Source organism: Phyllobates terribilis, unplaced genomic scaffold, assembly GCF_046119375.1.
Source record: "Phyllobates terribilis strain yellow unplaced genomic scaffold, ASM4611937v1 Scaffold_13__5_contigs__length_258822181, whole genome shotgun sequence".
Classification (NCBI taxonomy): Eukaryota; Metazoa; Chordata; class Amphibia; order Anura; family Dendrobatidae; genus Phyllobates; species Phyllobates terribilis.
In genome coordinates, this window is record NW_027362773.1 from 208,618,663 (window position 1) to 208,640,548 (window position 21,886).

Genomic DNA, 21,886 nt, shown 5'->3' on the forward strand with positions numbered 1-21,886 from the left:
ATGATTTGGTGCCGGGCAGCTATTGGTCTGAGAGGTGGAGATTACCAGGCCATGGTAGAACCAGTCTACTCAGACAGTAGGCCCACCATTTTGACAGCACGGGGGGTAGTTGATGTACGCCATGGGAGGGTGCCCGTTCGTATAATAAATATCGGGAAAAGGGAAGTATACCTGCCCCGGTATGCTACGCTAGCCAAATTATATACTATCAACCAAAATTCTATACAGTCTGTGGAACCCTTGCCTCCATCTCACCCGGAGGAAGGTAACGGCTCTACGAAAATAATGGAGGATTGGTGTCAGCAACTACATTTGGGTACTGACTCCACTCCCTCCCACCAGAAACAGGGAGTCTACCGGGTGGTTCGAGAGTACGAGAGAGTGTTTAGTAAACACCCGTTAGACTTCGGGCGAGTCAAGGGGGTAGAACACCACATCCCCACGGGAGACCATCCTCCCATAAAAGAGAGGTATCGACCCGTACCCCCTGCACACTACCAACACGCCAAGGGGATGCTTAGAGACATGAAGGAGGCTGGGGTAATCAGGGATAGCTGTAGCCCCTGGGCAGCTCCACTAGTCTTGGTCAAAAAGAAAGACAACACCATGAGAATGTGTGTAGATTACCGGAAAATTAACCGTATCACACACAAAGATGCGTACCCCTTACCAAGAATAGAGGAGTCTTTGGCTGCTTTAAAATCTGCTAACTTCTTCTCCACCTTGGATCTCACTAGCGGGTACTGGCAGGTTCCTGTAGCAGAGGCGGACCGGGAGAAGACCGCATTCACCACCCCGATGGGACTTAGCGAGTTTACCTGCATGCCGTTCGGACTCTGCAACGCACCAGGAACCTTCCAGCGATTGATGGAATGCTGTCTGGGACACCGAAACTTTGAAACGGTCCTGTTATACCTGGACGATGTCATCGTCTATTCCAAGACCTACGAGGACCACCTGAAACACCTGGCGGAAGTGTTCGAAGCTCTGGCAAGTTACGGCCTAAAGGTGAAACCCTCCAAGTGTCACCTCCTGAAGCCAAAGGTGCAGTACCTGGGACACGTGGTGAGTGCTGACGGAGTGGCTCCCGACCCTGATAAGATCACCGCAATTAAGGAATGGCCAAGCCCCTCCAGCGTAAAGGAAGTGAGGCAGTTCCTCGGGTTGGTAGGCTACTACCGAAGGTTCATTCCCGGTTTCACCAAAAAGGCAGCTCCTATGCAGGACCTCCTGATAGGCCAGTCCAGGAAGGCCAAGAACCAGAAGCCACCCCTCAGATGGGAGAAGCTGGAAGAAGAGTCCTTCCGCCAGCTGAAGATGGCCCTCACGGGGGATGAAATCCTGGCGTACCCTGATTATAGCCAGCCCTTTATCCTCTACACCGACGCCAGTAACATCGGGCTAGGAGCCGTACTGTCCCAGATCCAGCAGGGGAAGGAACGGGTAATTGCTTACGCCAGCCGAAAACTGCGACCCACCGAAAGAAACCCTGAGAATTACAGCTCATTTAAGCTAGAGTTCCTGGCAGTGGTGTGGGCAGTCACCGAACACTTTAAGCACTACCTCGCTGCTTCCCGGTTCACCGTGTACACGGATAACAACCCGTTGACACACCTGGACACTGCAAGACTCGGTGCCCTAGAGCAGAGATGGATGGCCCGCTTGTCCAACTATGAGTTTACAATCAAATACCGGGCAGGACGCTCCAATACCAACACGGACGCCCTGTCCAGGATGCCGAACCTACCGGACGTAGGGGAAGATTCAGAGGAACTGGAAGAAGTTGAACTCCCCGCGTTCCACCGTCATGGGACTATCCAGTATTCCCACCGTGTAAGGAGTAAGCAATCCGCTACGTTCAACCCATTACCTCATTACAACTGGGCGGAGACGCAAGACAGTGACGCTGCCGTCCGACTGGTAAAGGAGATGCTGACTCGGCCAGATGCATGCCTTGACCCAGACGCTCCGGAGGAAGCCAAGCAACTGTGGGCTGAGAAGAGTCGACTGTTCCTTTACAAGGGGAAGTTGTGCCGCAGAATGGTTAACTCCCGGACGCATGAACTAATCTGGCAAGTAGTGGTGCCAAGAAGAGACGCAGCTATGGTGATGGAGGCATACCACGACGGAGCTGGGCACTTCGGATGGAAGAAGCTGGAGTTCCTGCTGCGCGGGCGGTTCCATTGGGTAGGCATGAGAGGAACCATCGAGAGGTGGTGCAGAGACTGTGGCCCATGCAACCTAAGAAGGAGGGACCGTGCCAGCCAGAAGACTCCCCTGCAGTCCATCATCACCAGACAGCCGTTGGAACTGGTAGCCTTGGATCATGTAAAACTGACCCCAAGCAGAAGTGGCTACGTCTACGCGTTAACCATCGTGGATCACTACTCCCGGTTCTTGGTTGTCGTCCCCGTCAAGGACTTAACGGCTCAAACAGCAGCTAGAGCCTTCCAGCAGCACTTCTGCCGTCCGCACGGATACCCGGTGCAGGTGCTGACGGACCAGGGGCCTGCCTTTGAAGCGGAAGTCTTCCAGGAGTTCTGCACCCTGTATGGCTGCCGGAAGATTAGAACAACACCCTATCACCCGCAAACTAATGGACTTTGTGAGAAAATGAACCAGGTGGTGATAGATCTTCTGAAAACATTGCCCCTGGAAGAACGTAGTCTGTGGCCTGAAAAGCTGCCCGACCTGGTGCACCTATACAACCACATCCCTGTAGGTTCCACCAACTGTACCCCGGCTTACCTAATGAGGGCAAGACCTGGTAAGCTTCCTGTTGATCTGGAGATGGGAGTCCTGACACCCGAGGACACTTCACCAGAAGCAGACTGGGACACAGAGAGGCAGCAGCAGTACCGGAAAGTACAGGAGAGCATGGAGCGAAGTCTCTGTCAAGCTAGGGAAAGACAAGAGAAAACTTACAACCAGTATGCTCCCGCTGTTCCCCTGGTGCGCGGAGAGCAGGTCTTGAAGAGGAAAAGACGGCTCCACAAGTTGGACGACCAGTGGGAGAAGGACCCGTACACCGTACTGCCCTCAAGCCACGACAACCCAAAGATCTGTACAATCAGTAAAGATGGAGGGGAAACCACAGCCATTGTATCCCGGGATCACCTGAAGAAGTGTCCTGAACAGCTACGGAACCCTGAAGAGGAACAAGAAGACCCTCGACCCGTAGAGGAAAGGGAAGATATGGTTAGTACTGTGCTCGGAGACTTCCCTCGGTCTTGGACTCAAGTCAATGGTGCTGTTGTGGTACCCGTCCTCACGTTCCTCCAACCAGCATCCCAAGTGCCTACGGAGACACAGGTAGAGCTGGAAGAACAGCCGGTCCAGGAGGCAGAAGACCCCACACAAGCAGACCAGGAGAATCAACCCTCTGCTTATAGTGAGCCTGCCATACCCCTAGTGAGCCAAAGAGTCCGTAGACGGCTGCCCAGTTTACCCTTGACAGCTCCTATACCCTGTAGCTCAGGACCAGTCAGCCAGCTCCGTAGGTCCACTAGGGTCACTAGAGGCCAGTTGCCCATACGGTGGAGGATCTAAATGTTCAAGCTATTCTATTAATGTTTACCTGTTTATTGTTGCTTGTGTATAATTATGTGTTTCTAGTTATTTGTAGGAGTCTTTGGTGGATTTACCGGGAATCCTTTGTGCATATAGTTGGAGCGTAACCCAGGACGGACTAAAAGACTGATAAGGACTCGGGGCAGGACAGACCCCTACCTGGTTACGTCTCCCTGTTTTTGGTGAAATGGACACCCTTGTTTTCTTGAAAAACTGCACCCGGTTGCGGACATGCCGTGACCATCCTAATGTTTTTCTTTATTGCGTTGTTTCTGTTTGTAATTTGTTATGTTACAAAAATATGTTTAGTCCCGGAGTACTAAATTTCACTAGGGGGGAATGTGACACCCCAGGGGTCTGGTTGCCACAGTAATAGAGATATTACGTCTGAGAGCAGGTGGGAGGTCTCTTGGTCAGGAATCCTATGCATGCCACACCTCCTGCCCAGTTCTGGGAGGGGAAGAACTTCCCCTATATAAAACTGGGGCTGTGGCAGGGTTAGGGAGAAAGAGTACAGAGAGAAGAGGAGAAGCAGCTATAGGAAAGAGAGATCAGGAGCTCTGGGGAAGTCGTGCTAAAAGGAATCAGGGGCTGGCAGCTGTAGAGCTCGCCCTGATTGAAGAGTTACCACCGGACCCGGAGTCCGAGGCTGCGGGGACTAATCCTTACCCAGCAGCAGAAACCGACCGGCAGGGGATTTCAGGTCCTCTGGCCAAGAAACCCGAAGGCACGGTCACACGCGTGGGACCAGCACCGCCATCGTGGAGCGAAAGCCACTAGAAGGCCCCGAGTCACCGGCCATACGGGTGAGCATCACACGGTACACTCAGGGACGTGGGCTACTTTTACCCGCCTCTAGCAAGGTAGCCAGAAGAGTACAATTAGTTGGGGAGGCCTACAACTCCGCCTGGCCAGGGGAAATCCCATCTGCTCAAAGACTGACCAGGCCCCGATCGCTAGCCAGTACTCCGGGAGGGTCTATCTTTATCACCAGTAAAGACCCTGAACTACACCGCATCGTCTCTGAGTGATTCCTGCTACCCCCATCATCCACGTCGGCTGCCCTGAGGCCATACCCCTCCCGTTGGGGGTTATACCATCTACGCTGCACCATCGTACCACCGGCCTCAGCGGTCTGCCCTGCAGCGGCAGCTCCATAGCTGCATTCAACGGGTGGCGTAGTCGTTCAACATCTACTGCTAATACTCTGCAACACAGTTTGACTCCCTGGGCACGGACCGGGTCACCGCCACGAGACTACTACCCCCAACAGACCCGGCTCCGGGTAGTCCCCGCGTGCGCAACGCTACACCAAGTAGGCCCAGGGGCGCGTCATATGTACACAGTGACTGCACCAGCAGAATAGTGAGTGCAGCTCTGGAGTATAATACAGGATCTAAATCGGATCGGTTTTATTTCTGTAAATAATTTTATACATATAAACTTTACAACCCTACCAATATTTGGGTGTCCAGCTCTCGCTCCATTCCAATGAGGCATCTGTATGGAGAGATGGTGGGGTGTGCATTTATTGTCCGTGAGGCGAGCGCGTAGATCGGTGATAAATGTCAATTGTAGGAGACGCCTTCAATTTATATTTCCTTTATTTTTGCTTGTGAATGGGTTAATCCCAGGACTGTGTAATGGGGACATAGTTAGAATAAAGTTATATTTCGAAGTCTTTTTTTTTTTTCCAATTTATGTCTCTTTATTTATTAAATTGCATATCAAAGTCTTTATTTTACCCTAACGGGGTTAATCTGTGTCCGAGCCTCACTGTCCACAGGTGTCTCTTATGGCACGGGAATTTGGCATGTCCGGCCTTGGCGAGGGTGCGTAGGAAAGTCTCGAGGCTGGGGTAATGCCAGGGAAAAATCCAAAGAGACACAGAGTTTATGCCAAAGAACTGGGGGAGTGCCACTTAGAGGGGGTATACATAGTAACATGGAGGCTTTTTTTAGAACTTTATGCGACATACCACCCCAGAGAAATCCCCTTCACTGAGCTGGCGCTGGGATATTTATAGTGGGCTGTATTTCTGTGACAGCACCTTACATGTCAGAGCTCTATGAGGTGGGCATACACAACGGCACGGGCATCAAAGGGCACTGACAGTTGTGCACATGCTCCATTTACATCCATGGGAGCCATAGACTTACATGTGCACTACAACTGCCATATAACCCAAGAGGGGAACGGGGTAGTGGCTGCACCTGTGCTCTACCTGTATAGGGACTTTGGGATTAGTGGGGTCCCAACAGTCAAAATATCTTTATAGTAGTAAGCACTTTGCTATTCTGATACAGAGCTCCAAATCCTCTGCAGAGAAATGGCAAAATTCCATCTACCTGCATCCATCCCTAGGGGGAGTTTACTGTAAACCGTTCATACATTGAACAGAAGGCTCCAGAGCTCCCTCTAGTGGTGGCTGCAGAATTAGCATTTATTCTGTCTCTTAGGTAATCGCTTAGAGTGCAATTCCCTAATAGCATTTATCATTTGAAGGCCTATTTATTGAGTGCTACTATTTCTGCAGTTTTCTCATCTGCGCACATTAGGATTAAGTGTCCCTTTAAGGACCATTCATAGGACACTAAACATTAGAGGTCTGAGCTGGGTCTGCCCAGTCACATGGAGGTGGTAGAGGGCACCTGGCACCACTTAAAGAGGCGGTGGATTAATTTCTTTGTAAAGTGGGTTATTTCTGTCTGAAGAGTGTGTATTAGCATAAGGAGGGGACGTCTTTTTTCCAATAAGCGTCATCAGTATAAATCTGCCCTCATATTAGATCAACGCTAAATACTCCAGCAGGAGACTCGGGCTTTCAGCCTCTTAAAGACAAACTATTACCAGATTTTAAATCTGTTTTTTTTTTAATTGGCAATGATTTTTTTTTTTCATATCACTATCTGTATTAATAAAAATAAATTTGCAATCTTGGAATTTTTAAGGTGGACACTCCGGTGTTTTTTTGATTTTTAGTATTTTCAGCAGTTTCGTTATCACCAGAGGCAGGATTGCAATGACAGGTAATGTGGCGCCCCTGAGGGTTCGACCGCCACAGGGATGCTGCACTTCTCTAATGGAGTGTAGTGTTCCTCCTCTGAGGTAAAAACAGCGTGATGGTCGGGACCCAACCTTTACATCCAACACCACATTTCTCCACCAGAGGGGGCTAGAATGCACTAGGTGCTGCCCTCCTGGTTACAGGGAGACTGGGGAACCAAGAGTTAGGGGAACCTGTTAGTGGGTGAGGGTGGAGGACTCACAATCTAGTGACACTGTAAATTTCATATTTAATACACAGCCATCTTGGGCTCATGGTCTTTTGTATTGTGATCTCCCTCCCTGAGCGTGGATCCTGTGTGGACCTGCAGCGAATGGAGACACAGCCCTCGTACCCCGGCCTTGGGTCGAGGGGCAGGTTGCAGACAAGGAATGTCTCAACCCGGTCAAGGATCACGACCAAGAAGGCCCGGAGCTTAGGAGTGTAGCTCCACCGCAAATGGATCCCGGGGAGGATGCAGACGGAGCGGTATACGCCACCTGTCCTCGCCAACCTGATATATTCAGAGGGAGTCCGGCTGCAAGAGGGGTACCGGCCCCCGACACCCGACCTTGCTACTCCATGTCCTGGTCGGGAAAGCCCGGTAGGCCCTGAGGATCCCACCGGGTATCGTAAGGAGCGGAGCTGCAACCCGTACCCTTGTTCCGAGAGGAGTTCAGAGGGAGACCCGGCCTATCTACACACACGGACAGGAAAGGATTCGGTCTGTAGTCTAGGAACACTCTGGTGCAGGGCCCCGATTGAACGCTGGACTTACTCGGAGGTTGTCGGACCCCAGTTCCTGGTGACCGCAGGACTCCGCGGGGAGCAGGGAGTCGCCTTCCTTTTGCCATCTCTAATGTGAGTAAAGCCTTGGAAGTTCACCCCTATGGCCTCCGAACTGTTTATTCTGCGCTACACCGCACGATGCGGCGCCCGTTCTCCTCTACTACTACCCCCTCCATCCTGTCCCGCTGCCCTGAGGCCTTGCTCCGCCTGTGGCGAGTAGTAATAACTCTGGCCGCCATAACACCATGCCTCAGCGGACTGCAGCGGCGCTGGTGGCCTTCACCAGGTGCCACAGGTGGCGTAGTCGTAAATCAGCCACTCAACCCGGATAAGCCCACACCATCCTTTTTAAATTGTGACGGCCCTGAGCACGGGTCGGGTCCGGGCCACGGCTGCACCCCATTTCTCCATCATAGGACCCGACTCCGAGTCCCCCATCTCCCAGGGTAAAGACAAGGGCTTCCGAGAAGAGGCGTCACAGTAACACCTCTATACACAGGATCCTCCAGTCACAGTAGGCGTTGTCAAAGCCTTTTTGACTTTGATTTGTGTACCCGCTCATTAGATGCAATAGGGGAGGAGTCTGTTCAATGCTGCTAATATGTGTGTGCATTTCCTGAAACTACCGGAAATATGAGTGTAAAAAAAGCCCCAGTGGTCAGTGTGAGAATTACAAGATTTCTATTTTGTATATATATATATATATATATATATATATATATATATATATATATATATATATATATATATATATATATATGGGAAAAAAACATCTTCACATTCCAGCCATGGAAATAAATATTTCTTCTTATCGTGTATTACCAGGCAACAGCAAAAAATGTCATCAGTCTGCAGGAAGGTAGAAGAGATGTGTGAAATGTGGTATACAGGACACATGGAAAATCTGATTGACCCCGCAGTCTCGCACAGCCCTCCACCTGCCAACAAGCAGCGGACATTACACCAGCTTCTTTTTTTTTCCAGGAGGGAAAACATCTCCTCTTATTTTAGACCTGCAAAAATACTTTCACCCCACCGAGACAGGTGCAGCGACACATTTAGATATTGACGCTGGAAATAGAAGCTGGTTAACAATGATGGGTCACATAGTATGAGAATGAAGTTGGATCTGGGACCGGGGGTGGGGTAAAGGGTCTTCCATACTGCCTGGCTCATACTCCGCATTCTGTCACTACACAAGTGTCCTGGGGGGTATGCCTGGGATAGACCTAGGGATAACCCGAATATGTCGGCAAGTCAAGCATCCTTTAATTTTACATTTAAAGAGGCCTCGTCAGCTCTTCTAGAAGTGTAGAACTCTGCATTGTGCTGTTCCTCTATTGCACCTCCTGGAAATGTGTGAACAAATTCCTCGAAACTATCTCTTGGCTACATCACGGAGGTATCGCCTTAAAAAAAAAGTGCATCCAATGTCCATGGGACTGGCTTCTAACAACCCAGAAAGTATTATATTATGTATGACACCAGGAAATGGAGTTGTAAGCTTTATTACAAACAGATAATGGGGCATTATGTAACTACAGGCTGCATCACAGTATTTATAGCTGCCACATTGCCTGGAATCACCCACAAAACAACGCCACCTAGTGGACGCATTATTATGAACTATGATGGAATATTGACACAATATTTTCAGGAATTGATTCCAGATTGGGAATAATTGTATATAATCATAACACGGGAACAGTTGCTTTATAGGAGTAGAGGAAGGTGCCAACCAGTGGCCCCTGTAAAATTGCGGGCAGGGGGTTCTCCTCGCTTTGCGTTACTGGAACTTCATCAGCTGTTTTTACATAAGCGACGTGTCTTGTGGTTGAATCGGCTTCTTCCATGGCAGTAGGATGGATGGATGGCGAAAGTCAGGACACTGGGCAGCAGCAGCCATCACGGTGTTTGGTGAGGAGGGAGATACGGGAGAAGGTTTTCCCACAACCCGGGCACCTGTATCTCTTCACTTCTGAGTGGGTCTGCAGGTGAGCCCGCAGGTTGGAGCGATCCGCAAAACCGCGGCCGCAGTGATAGCACGAAAATGGTTTCTCACCTGCGTAAAGTAGAAGATGCAGAACATAAATGACATGAAAGTAACCTTCCCCCCTTACCGCTGTGTTATAAAGCCAATCAATTGACGTTTGCAATTTTCTTACGGATATCACCTATGTATGCAATGATTTTGCAAAAAATAATATTTCTAATATCCTTTGCATTTTAATTATTTTTCATTCCCAAGACCTCTGATTGCTGTCAGTTCTCATTTACATTCAGAAGGAGAACAGCCATCTTGACCTTGTCCTGCTCATTCAGCGGATGAGCTTTTTTTTCAAGGTATCAGTCTGAATAATTTTTCCACAGCTAGGTCGAGATTGGTTTTCAGCCTAAGGCCACGGCCCCACTATCAGTATTTGGTCAGTATTCGGTCAGTATTTTTTCTCAGGAGTGGGAGACAAAACCAGGTGAGGAACAATCAGAGAAAATGTATAATAGAAACAAGTCACCAATTCTGCATTTATCACTCACTCCTGAGAAAAAATACTGACCGAATACTGACCAAATACTGATTGTGGGGCCGTGGCCTAAGAAGAATAAGAGCAGCCAGTGGAAATGTAGAAATTAGAAATGAAACATAAGGGAATGAGATATAAAGTCAATCCAAGACCAATATGCGCTGGAGTAAGACGCATCAAATTTATTAAAAGTCATTTCTTGCTGTTATACTTAACGCCAATTTGTGGCATAAATTATACTAAATAGCCCCATCCCCTCCTGCTAATTATCGCCCCACTTGTGGAACGAGACAGGAAGGGTAAAATATTACAAATTTGTGCATAGAAATGTCGTGCAAAAAAAATTGTGACCTTTATTTTATACCATAAAACCCATAATAAATTCTCCCCATAGTATGTAGAATGTTACACTTTTTATTATAGGGGTAAAGGGGTATTCCAAGAGGGACAGGCCCACTGAATAGGTAAACTAACAGCTTAGACCCCCACCAATTAGCAGAACGTAGTTTGGAACAGCGGTTGCACATGGACGCTGTTAAGGAAATCAAGAGTTAAAGGATGTAGCAAAATGCGTTTCCAAGACCTGTTCTCATGGAAAGGACAAAAGAATGTCTGTAGATTTGTATGTACCAAACACCATTTTCTGGGATAGAGATGTAGCACCCCGAGGATTCGGCTGCTACAGGGGTATTGCACCTCAAACCAGAGGTGTGGTATTCCACTCCCGGGTAAGGATGGAGTGTGGGACTGAGCTCAGATAGCTGCATGCACTACACTCACCCCATTTCCGGGGGACAGAACAACGGTACTCCCACCAAATAGTTGTGCAGGTACGACAGCGTCTGTCCCTGGCTGGAGTGGGGAGGGGGGTGGAACATCCCAGTAGTGTAGGGGCAGATATGGGAGGGGCTCTGGGCATAGAGGTAGGAGCCCATTGGGTGCTAGTCACCTGGGCTCACACATAGAGGGAGTATATATGGTGGGCACCATCTAGAGACAGGGGTGAGTTCTGAGAGAGAGTTCAGCCAGGAGGGCTGACAGGGAGCTGTGGCTCCGGCTGGGCCCAGCTCCAGGGCCAGGCCTGTAGTGGAGAAAAGGAGGAAGAGAGGCCCAGAGACACAAGACAAGAGGGAACCCTGAGATCCCAGAAGTAAACCAGAAGGGTGAAGGGTTGGCAGAAAAGGGTACCGGATCCCAAGCTGGTAGAGGCTAATCATCCTTAGCCAGGAACCGGAGGTCGTGGACAAGTTTTGGCGCGACCCCTCGCCATATCCACCAGGAAGGCAGACCACGAATAGGGTCAGGGAAGCCGGGACAGGTTTCGCCACCAAAAGGCCCGAGGGAGCCGGACATAGGTGGGTCCCTGGTGAGGACGGCCAGTAGGAAGGAAGAGAGGGGAGCTCAGGACCACGCTCTGGAACTGCCCGGGAGTTGGCCGAGTCCCGCACCTGGTGGACGCAGCACGGCTTGGGTGGTCACTCTTGGCCGAAGTGACCGGAGCAACACCTGTGAGTAAAAGCCTTGAAACTACACCGCACGTCTCTGAGCTTCCTTGCTTCACCATCACCACCACTGTCATCTACATCTGCTGCCCTGAGGCCATACCCCTCCCGTTGGGGGTTATACCATCTACGCTGCACAATCCTATCACCGGCCTCAGCGGTCTGCCCTGCAGCGGCGGCCTCATAGCCGCAATCAACGGGTGGCGTAGTCGAACATTTTAACATCTACTGCAAAACGCTGCCGCCTAGTTTGACTCCCTGGGCACGGACCGGGTCACCGCCACGAGACTACTACTCCCATCGGATCCGGCTCCGGGTAAGCCCTCCCCCGTGCGCGCGATGCCGCGCAATGAAGGCCCAGGGGCGCGTCAACTTTGGCGTAGTCGGCAGGATTTCGTGCCCGCAACTACCGGGTACTGCGTGCCTGAAGAAAAGTTTATATGTACCGTAAGAAGAAGTCTCCCGCCAGTTCCAGAGGGTCCCCGCCATCGGACGCCATCTCGGGTCGTTTCCCGCCGTTTGCCCGCCATCTGCAGCCTTTTCCCGCCATCCGCAGAGTTTCCCGCCATTAGGAGACGATTCCCGCCATCTGAGACGATTTCCCGCCCTGGCAGAGCGGACGCCATTATGGGCGTGCCAGAGGGTGGCAAGAGACGACCTCCCATCGTGGGCCTGGTCCCAGAAGAGCGCCAAAAGCAAAGACCGCCCCCACCAGCAGAGACTGCAATGATAGAGATGTCCATCAGAGCGAGGGGTCTGCCCCTGGAACTGACAATCACCAAGTGGCCCCGGGACCACCCTCAGTATGGGCGGATCAAGAACAAAAGAGAGAGGATGGGTGCAGCCTGGAGGAGTCTGGACAGATCGCACCCGGAGATGGAGGGAGAGTCAGGCAGCACCGACCCTCTGGTCAGGAGCCTGTTGCAGGCCGCCACCCCAGAAGGCCTGGTGGAGATCCTGGCACAGCTCCCCAAAGATCGGGAGCATGCACAGACCGCGCTGGAGGGCTTGGCTCGGAAGATGGCCCGAGTGCAGCAAGAAGTGCTGGCCGAGTGGAGCAGAGAAATGGCCCTACAGGCTGGAACCCGCCAGCAGAGGACGCCACCCGCAACGAGGAGCATGCCTGCCCCTGAAGATGGTGCAGGAAGAACGAAGGCCGGAGACGACGCCGTGGAGGGAGCCAAAGAGATGGAAGCAGGTAAAGGGGACGTCACCACCCCGTGCCCCGTGGCCGAAAGCCTGTCCCAGCTCCCCGTCGCAGAGCCTGAAGTTCTACTTACCGCGCCCGTTGCTGCACCGCCACTGCTCCCAGCTAGGCCTCAAGCGGCAGAAGCCGCAGCCACGCCCCCTTCCGCGCTACGCTCCTTGACTCCGAGTACGGCGAAGCAGGAAACGCCACCGGCCTGGTCGCAAGGCCGAGTACCCCCGGGCGCCGCCGTTTCCACAGTGCCCTTCACCTTCAGAGCGCCACCGGCCTGGTCGCAAGGCCTGGTGAATCCGGGCGCCGCTACCACCACCGCGCCCTCAACCTCCATAGTGCTACCCTTGGGTGAAGACCTGTTCGCACAACATACTTGCCCGGATGGGCAGTCCTTTGTGTGGCCACCAGAGTACGTCAATCCCCGACTCCGGAAGGAATGGCCCCTGTGTGAGCCCCTGATCCCGGCTCCGGGGCCTGCCAAGATCACCCCACTCCCGTTGGAGGAGGCTCAGTTCGCATGGGACCCCACCGGTGAAAACCTCATGGGGTTCACCCAAGAGACCCGGGCAGCCGCAGCCCAGCGTGTGGCGTGCTGCCGACAACAACTAGAGGTCTTCAACAAAGAACGGCAAGAGAGGCGGGTCCGCGAGGAGCGGCTGCAGGTACAGAGCGCGGAGCAGAAACGCCGGACCCGGCGAAACCCCCGTGTAGCCCACGGTCCACGCGCCACCGGGACCGTAATCAAGTTCCAACTGGAGCACGGTTGGGGCTTTATCCGGGATCACAGAACCCCCGGCGACGTCTTTGTCACCCGCAGGGATGTCGAGAGCCATCTGCCGGAGGGACACCGAGGACATGACCTTTACCCGGGTGACGAGGTCACCTTCACCCGGCATCAGTGTGCTAAAGCAGGGTTCCCCAACTCCAGTCCTCAAGGCCCACCAACAGGTCATGTTTTCAGGATTTCCTTAGTATTGCACAGGTGATGGAATTATTGCCTGTGCAGGTGATGCAATTATCACCTGTGTAATACTAAGGAAATCCTGAAAACATGACCTGTTGGTGGGCCTTGAGGACTGGAGTTGGGGAACCCTACGCTAAAGGACCGTACGCCCTTCACGTGCACCGGTTAACGGAGGAAGAGCTGCGGTATGAGGAAGATCAAGAGGACCCGGACGGGTCTGAAGACTACCCTCAGGAGGAGACAAGGAGAGGACACCGCTGCTGAAGGGAAGTAGCATAAACTGAAGCTGTATATAGTTACCCGTAGGGGTATTTGTCATACTGCTAATTAAAGTGTGTTCCCCGTCGGGACTAGTGTGAATTGTTCCCCGTGTGCCCCTATCCCCACAGGCTGAGGACTGTGAGCAGCCATTCCTTATCCCCACAGGCTGAGGACTGTGAGCAGCCATTCCCCTGTTCCCACTGGCCGAGGACTGAGAGCGGCCATATCCTGTGGTTAGTTGCGCTTCCTAAGGCGCCCCCTACCGGTTTTATAGGAGAACTGTTTTTCTATCAGTGATTGTGGCACTTTACCTGGTCACAAGTTGCACGGTGGCCAGGGATCAAGAACGTTTATTATGGAAAAGTTTTATATCAAAAGTTTATACTGCTAGAATAATATATAAGAAGTTACCTGTCATGTTATATTTACTGATAATGTTTTACCTGTTAGTGTATGTTTTAAAAGAAAAAAAAAAAAAAAAAAGTTTGTAAGTTTTGGTATGTTTTACTCTTTTCCAGCCCGAGGACGTTCTGTGGTTTACCAGGGGGGAATGTAGCACCCCGAGGATTCGGCTGCTACAGGGGTATTGCACCTCAAACCAGAGGTGTGGTATTCCACTCCCGGGTAAGGATGGAGTGTGGGACTGAGCTCAGATAGCTGCATGCACTACACTCACCCCATTTCCGGGGGACAGAACAACGGTACTCCCACCAAATAGTTGTGCAGGTACGACAGCGTCTGTCCCTGGCTGGAGTGGGGAGGGGGGAGGAACATCCCAGTAGTGTAGGGGCAGATAGGGGAGGGGCTCTGGGCATAGAGGTAGGAGCCCATTGGGTGCTAGTCACCTGGGCTCACACATAGAGGGAGTATATATGGTGGGCACCATCTAGAGACAGGGGTGAGTTCTGAGAGAGAGTTCAGCCAGGAGGGCTGACAGGGAGCTGTGGCTCCGGCTGGGCCCAGCTCCAGGGCCAGGCCTGTAGTGGAGAAAAGGAGGAAGAGAGGCCCAGAGACACAAGACAAGAGGGAACCCTGAGATCCCAGAAGTAAACCAGAAGGGTGAAGGGTTGGCAGAAAAGGGTACCGGATCCCAAGCTGGTAGAGGCTAATCATCCTTAGCCAGGAACCGGAGGTCGTGGACAAGTTTTGGCGCGACCCCTCGCCATATCCACCAGGAAGGCAGACCACGAATAGGGTCAGGGAAGCCGGGACAGGTTTCGCCACCAAAAGGCCCGAGGGAGCCGGACATAGGTGGGTCCCTGGTGAGGACGGCCAGTAGGAAGGAAGAGAGGGGAGCTCAGGACCACGCTCTGGAACTGCCCGGGAGTTGGCCGAGTCCCGCACCTGGTGGACGCAGCACGGCTTGGGTGGTCACTCTTGGCCGAAGTGACCGGAGCAACACCTGTGAGTAAAAGCCTTGAAACTACACCGCACGTCTCTGAGCTTCCTTGCTTCACCATCACCACCACTGTCATCTACATCTGCTGCCCTGAGGCCATACCCCTCCCGTTGGGGGTTATACCATCTACGCTGCACAATCCTATCACCGGCCTCAGCGGTCTGCCCTGCAGCGGCGGCCTCATAGCCGCAATCAACGGGTGGCGTAGTCGAACATTTTAACATCTACTGCAAAACGCTGCCGCCTAGTTTGACTCCCTGGGCACGGACCGGGTCACCGCCACGAGACTACTACTCCCATCGGATCCGGCTCCGGGTAAGCCCTCCCCCGTGCGCGCGATGCCGCGCAATGAAGGCCCAGGGGCGCGTCAGAGAACGAGACTGTGATCTTGGATTTATACAGGACTTGTGTCATGGACACCTGTGGGCTAGACAAGCTGGCGCATTTGGGGGAGACAGGTCAAGACAGCGTCTTCTCTTCAAGTATCTTTTGTATGATAACTAACATTCCAAGAAGTTAATTACGCAAATGGATATTAACCAATAAGAAATAAAGTGACTCTATTGTATTCTAAGAGGATAAAAAGTCCGGTGATGTACAATAAGTTAGACAATGCTTATGATCAATGACTTCTCCACTTTCTGCTACCTTGTTTCAGATGACACCGTGCCTTGGGAGATAATTTTTCTAACAGCTTAGTCCTTCAAGCCGGAACCCAAGATCTCTCCCGCCCTTCAGGGTCGAGGCTGACACCGTGCACGGGGTGGCTAAAGGCTACTTTTTCCAAGACCTCCGGCTGAATTGCCGTAAAAAGAGGCCAGCCTCTCTGGACCCCGGGAGGGTGACTGGTTCTTGAACTGAGAGGACGGTGTCATCTGAATCAAGGTAGTTCTTTATTCTTCTCTTGCAGCAAGTGAACAAGGCATTGGTCATAAGCATTGTCCAACTTATTGCACATCACCGGACTTTTTATACTCTTAGAATACAATAGAGTCACTCAGATATACTTGTCTCTTTTTTATTGGTTAATATCGATTTGCCAAATTAACTTCTTGGAATGTTAGTTATCATACATAAGATACTTGAAGCGATGACGCTGTCTTGACCGATCTCCCCCGAATGCGCCTGCTTATCTAACCCTCAGGTGTCCATGACACAAGTCCTGTATAAATCCCAGACCACAGTCTCATTCTATCTCTATCCCATAAACAGGTTTGATAAATACAAATCTACAAACATTCTTTTATCCTTTCCATGAGAACATCTCTTGGAAATGCATTTTGCTACATCCTTTAACTCTTGATTTTCCTTACATTTCCCTCCTGTTTACACAAAATGTATCCCAAAAAGTTCACATTAAATCAATTCTTTCTCTTCATCAGTTATGATAGGTCCAAATGGTTCCTCATGCTGATACATGGTTTTAGTTATAGCGGTGTCAATCAGTCTCTGGGGAATGGTTAGAATGCATGAGTTACATTGCAAAAACTATAGAAGAAAAAATTAACTGCATCGCCTGTGCACGAGCAAGGGCCGGGTTGGGGACTGCACCTTTTCAGATTAATATGGGCAATGATCCTGAGGGTTTGCAATGCATCTTATAGCTGTACAAAGACTCCAATGCTTCCACCACTTATAAAGGGAAAACGTTATCTTTGTTGTATCCCCGTTACGGGAAAAGATGTGCCCCCGCTTGTGACAGCATACCCAGGAAACTACACATGCTTCATCAGAGAGACGGACGGGAGAAATGTAAAAACGCTTGGCAAGGACTTCTGTGCCTATACCATAAACCCGTGCCTTGGGAGATAATTTTTCTAACAGCTTGGTCTTTTGAGCCGGAACCCAAGATCTCTCCCGCCCTCCAGTGGTGCAGCCACCACTAGAGGGAGCTCATATCCCATCGAGTGCAAGGTATATCCAGTACACAGTAGGATCCAGAGCTCCCTCTAGTGGTCACAGCAGACAGCTAGAATATTACCTTTAGGTATAAATACATTTCATGGTCACATAAGAATCTGTGAGCCCATAAAGTTTTTTTTTTATTCAAAATTGCAAATTATTCCCCATCCATAAGATAGTGGTTAACTTGCTAACAGCTGAGGGTATGACCGCTGGGACCCCCAGAACGGGTCTGTCTTGATTAGCACAGAGGTGTACCTGCTCAACTTATGGATAGGTTATAATTTGCGATTTTGAGAAACAATCCTTTAAGATAGTGGTCGGCCTTCCTTCTTACCTGTATGTGTCCTAATATGTCCTTGTAGAAGCCAAGGTCTGGAGAAGGCTTTGCCGCATATCCGGCATGCACAGGGCAGCGTATGAGTGCGGATGTGCATCTTTAGGGCACCCAGGCTACTGTAGGATTTGGAACAATGGGGGCAACTAAAATACCGACAGTTCCTTATTTTGTTCCCGGGGAATAATCCATCTGCTTTTGGAAAGTCTAAGCACCCAACAGAATCTGGAACATACGGCGATTCTTCCTGAGAGCTGGAGTTGCATGCGGCTTTATTCCCGGGCGCGGGGCATCCTCCGTCGGATGTTCTGCCCCTGAGAGGCATGTTCAGGTTGTTCATATTGTCTTTCAGAGGTAATCCATTTGGCAAAATTAGCAAAGCGTCGCTCCTTCTAATTTCCAGCGGGTTAAGCAATGTTTTATTAACGTGATCGCCTTGTCCTCTTTCCACTTGGATCTGTGACGTAGCGTCTCGTGTTTGCCGCTGATCTGCCATCTCTTGTCTCGGAGGAGAGGTGTCTGGGTTCTGATATAGCGACGGCACCGGTCCTGCACCAAAAGCACACAACATGATAACACCACGGATATTGGGCTGCTCGACGTGGTCAAAGATCGCAGCATGCAAAGTACTGCAACAAGCAAGCTGCAAAAGTTGGATTATTTGCAACTTGCTTGTTATGACTCCTTGCAGGTTGCAGTGCGACCACAAATACTTGCATGTAGCTGAATGAGCAAAAGATGCCGCCAGCATTTTAATGTTGCAAGTACATGGGGTCTGTTGACTAATTTTTGAGAATCACTTTCCATCAGGAGTCATCTGCAATACACCATTCTCTCCACCTGGTGTCCCTGCTTCGCAGTCCTAGCTCCTGTAAAACTTGCTAGAAATGACAGATAATTGTGTCAGTTATTAAATGGGTTTTTCGAGTTTCAGAACCCCTCCTAAAAAAAAAACACTAAATGTCCTTTACCCACCCTCCCTTGGTCCATACCTGAGTCTCCGCTGCTGCTCCTGATGTTTGTCATTGTCTGCAGCATTTATATTACTTAGACCAGGGTTCCCCAACTCCAGTCCTCAAGGCCCACCAACAGGTCATGTTTTCAGGATTTCCTTAGTATTGCACAGGTGATAATTCCATCATCAGCACAGGCAATAGTTACATCACCTGTGCAATACTAAGGAAATCCTGAAAACATGACCTGTTGGTGGGCCTTGAGGACTGGAGTTGGGGAACCCTGACTTAGACAGCATTGCAGCTAATTATAGCTGCCTCCTTCCAAAAACAGCACCACCTTTATCGACAGGTTGTGTGTGGTATTGCAGCTTGGCATCATTCAGTTTAATTGAGCTGTGCTGCATTACGGGGGGTAATCTGCAGACTGTTTTTTTTTTTTGGAAGACAGAGATGTCTTTCTGACCAGATTTAAGGATCAGGTACGATAATGGCACATGTGTGTTTTGGAGCTAGGTTTTGTAAAATCCAACTCTTGTACCATCAGAAGCTCAGGCTGCTTCTTCTTCATCCCCTATGCTTTACACTGCAGCTCTGCTGCTTCACACTAGCTGTGTATAGACATATGCTGACTATGCTGTGTATCTGGGGTCTCTGGATTTCTATTATGTACCTATATAGCAAATGTACCAAAATGTCTAGAGGGAGAGGGTAGGGAGGGAGAATCGCAGGGGTCAGCAACCTGCAGCACCGCAGCTGTTGTGAAACTACAACTCCCAGCAATCTCTGCCAGCTGCAGGTTGCTTAGGCGGCTGTTAGGACATGCTGGGACTTGTTGTTTCACAGTAGCTGGAGTGTTAACCTCTGGTACAGAGAAGGATGTGGTCTGTGTATCGCAAAAAACTCAGCTCTAATAACTGTGAAATGGTAATTACTGACAATTTCCTACAAGGAAGGACAGCTCCGGAGCACAAAATTCTGCTCTTAACAAGTGACCAAAACTGAAATTTCCTACAATTAAAGTATGAAGTACAGCTCTGGAGCACAAAATGCTGCTCTTAAGTGAACAAAACTGAAATTTCCAGCAATTACAGTATGAAGTACAGCTCCGGAGCACAAAATGCTGCTCTTAACAAGTGACCAAAAGTGAAATTTTCTTGAACCTAGAAAGCGTTATTACATCGGTGTGGAGATTTAATTTACTAAGAAGCTTTTTACACCCTAGAATAAAACTGTTCTTCATCTTCCTCTTTTTTTAGGATCCAAAAAAGGCACAAATGTGACTAATTCGCTGTTACAGACACATCACGGTGTCAATCTGATAAGCCCAGCTCAAAATAAGGGGAAAAAAAATATTTTTTTTTTCCTATAACTGAATCGGTGCCTGAGCTGCTGCGGAACATCCCAGCGCTGTGCATTAAGAGACTGTGAAGAGAATAACCAGTCTTTTGTATATGGATAATTAATATCCCCTTGTGGCATAAATCCCACCCGCGTCATATAGGGGGCAGACTATTCGGAGACGGAAGGAGTGAGCTGCAGGTGCATGTGGTATGTGGTCACGGTGCAGTCACACGTCTCTCCGGCTGCACCTGCTCCTCCGCTCCCAGAAATAGGAATTAGTTCCAGCAAGAAATCCCAGCACAAAAGCATTTCTGGGGGGCGAGAATTCACAGGGGTCGCCCACTAACAAGATAAAGTATTCTAGTTATCTGGTGTTTACTGTCCTCTATAGCGGGGACACCAGTTGTCCCCAACCCTGATCCACGGCTTCATTATCCAGCCTTGGAATTTTGGAGCTTTCATTGAAAATTTCCATTTTTTTTTAGTATTTTCAGATCATTTTTTTGTGAATGTATTTTCTCTGTATCGGACCGGGAAAATGTAAAATATTGCGAAAAAAAAAAAGTTTAATAAACTTCAGTAGATTGTAAAGTGATCCGGTTCTGGGAGCAAAGACTATTTTCGGGATGGGGGACACCAATTGGAAAAGCAGCAAAAATGGACGGTTCTTTAACATTGAAACTAGTTTGTTTTAGGAGAACTAGAAAATACGCCAGAATATATATATTTTTTGTTTAGGGCATAAAACTTTTTAAAGGGATTTTACAAAACGTAACCAATAGTAGGAAATATTATAAAACAATAAAATAAATGACCATTAGGGTTGGATGGCCGCTGTCCGGTCCATGAATTACGTAACCAATTATTGTGGTCACGTGGTGCACATGATCCCCGCAGGAACCGCAGAATTTTATAACAATTCTCACTCTTGGCCAAATTTTGTAAAATCACAGAAAGTGCCTTTAAGTGTCCAGAGGGAGTGGTGAAAAGAAATCCGAAAAAGTGACAGATACATAAGCAGGGTCCTCATTTTTTTTGAGAATTGACAGACATGCTCAGCAATCTATTATTCCAAATGTTGAAAAGTTGGGTGCAATTGTCAGAAAAGTGTGAATTTCCCCCGTTGTGTTTTTGCATTGTCTGATAGATTTTTCTCAATTATCTGCAAGCTAATATCCAACGGGAAAGGAAAAATTAACTATAGCCTTTTTTTGGGCCAGATCTAGTCAAGAGCGATGGATATTACTTATAATAATAGGAGAAAGGGACGGCAATAAATCACTGTATTAATTAAGGGGTCAGCACCCTTATTAGGGAGTAGGCGTAAAAATATCCATAAACTAGAATGACAGCAATGGAGAAATGCCGAGGATTCATGTGATAAATATAAAGTAACGATATATATTTATGTAGATACAATGCAGATACTTTATATTTATAAACAGAGACAGATGTTTACAAATATAAAGTAACTTTTTTCTATCTAGTATTTCCAGCTGACAGTCTCATACAATACATGAGGGATATGGGGGATATTCATTATCTGGGGTGTGTGTCCCTTACCTGCCTGCGCCTCCAGCAGTTGTCCATAGTTGGGGATCCTGTGGCTGCAGGGCTTCTTTACCAGGAAAGACCTGGGCATCCTCTGCCACTGTCCCCGAGCCCAGGACAGTCACAATCTGGGGAGACATTCTCTGGATACATTACCACGCTGCCTCCAGCACGGCCAATGGAGAGAGGAGACAAGTGCAAGGGGGCGAGGTGGGAGGAGGGTCCGTCCTATGCTTCCAGCTGCAGCAGGTGCTTATAGAGAATATCCTGGCAGAGAGGGTGGGGGGCGCGCCGAGCCTCCGCAGGGGGCTGCGTTATACACTAGTAATGGATTTTATAATATATAATCTGGCCTGATTTAAATAAATATATAAATGAAATAAAAATCTAACCATAAGAAAATATATATATATATAAATTAAATAAATATACACACACATATATATAATAAAAATATATATAAATGATATAATTTATTTATATATATGTATTTATATATATTAATTTATATATTTATTTATATTAATTATGATTTTTTAATATTT

At 49.3% G+C, this 21,886-nt stretch overlaps 1 protein-coding gene across 1 annotated transcript; it reads right to left on the reverse strand.

Annotated features, from left to right (window-relative positions):
* Positions 1-8,910: 8,910 nt before the first annotated feature.
* LOC141174657 (uncharacterized) lies at positions 8,911-21,557 on the reverse strand. The gene is made up of 3 exons (XM_073659582.1): positions 21,354-21,557; positions 17,494-18,042; positions 8,911-9,467 (listed from the first exon to the last, which is right to left on the reverse strand). Exons 1-3 carry the CDS (start codon positions 21,430-21,432, stop codon positions 9,286-9,288), a joined length of 810 nt encoding a protein of 269 aa, XP_073515683.1. The 5' UTR covers positions 21,433-21,557; the 3' UTR covers positions 8,911-9,285.
* Positions 21,558-21,886: the final 329 nt, after the last annotated feature.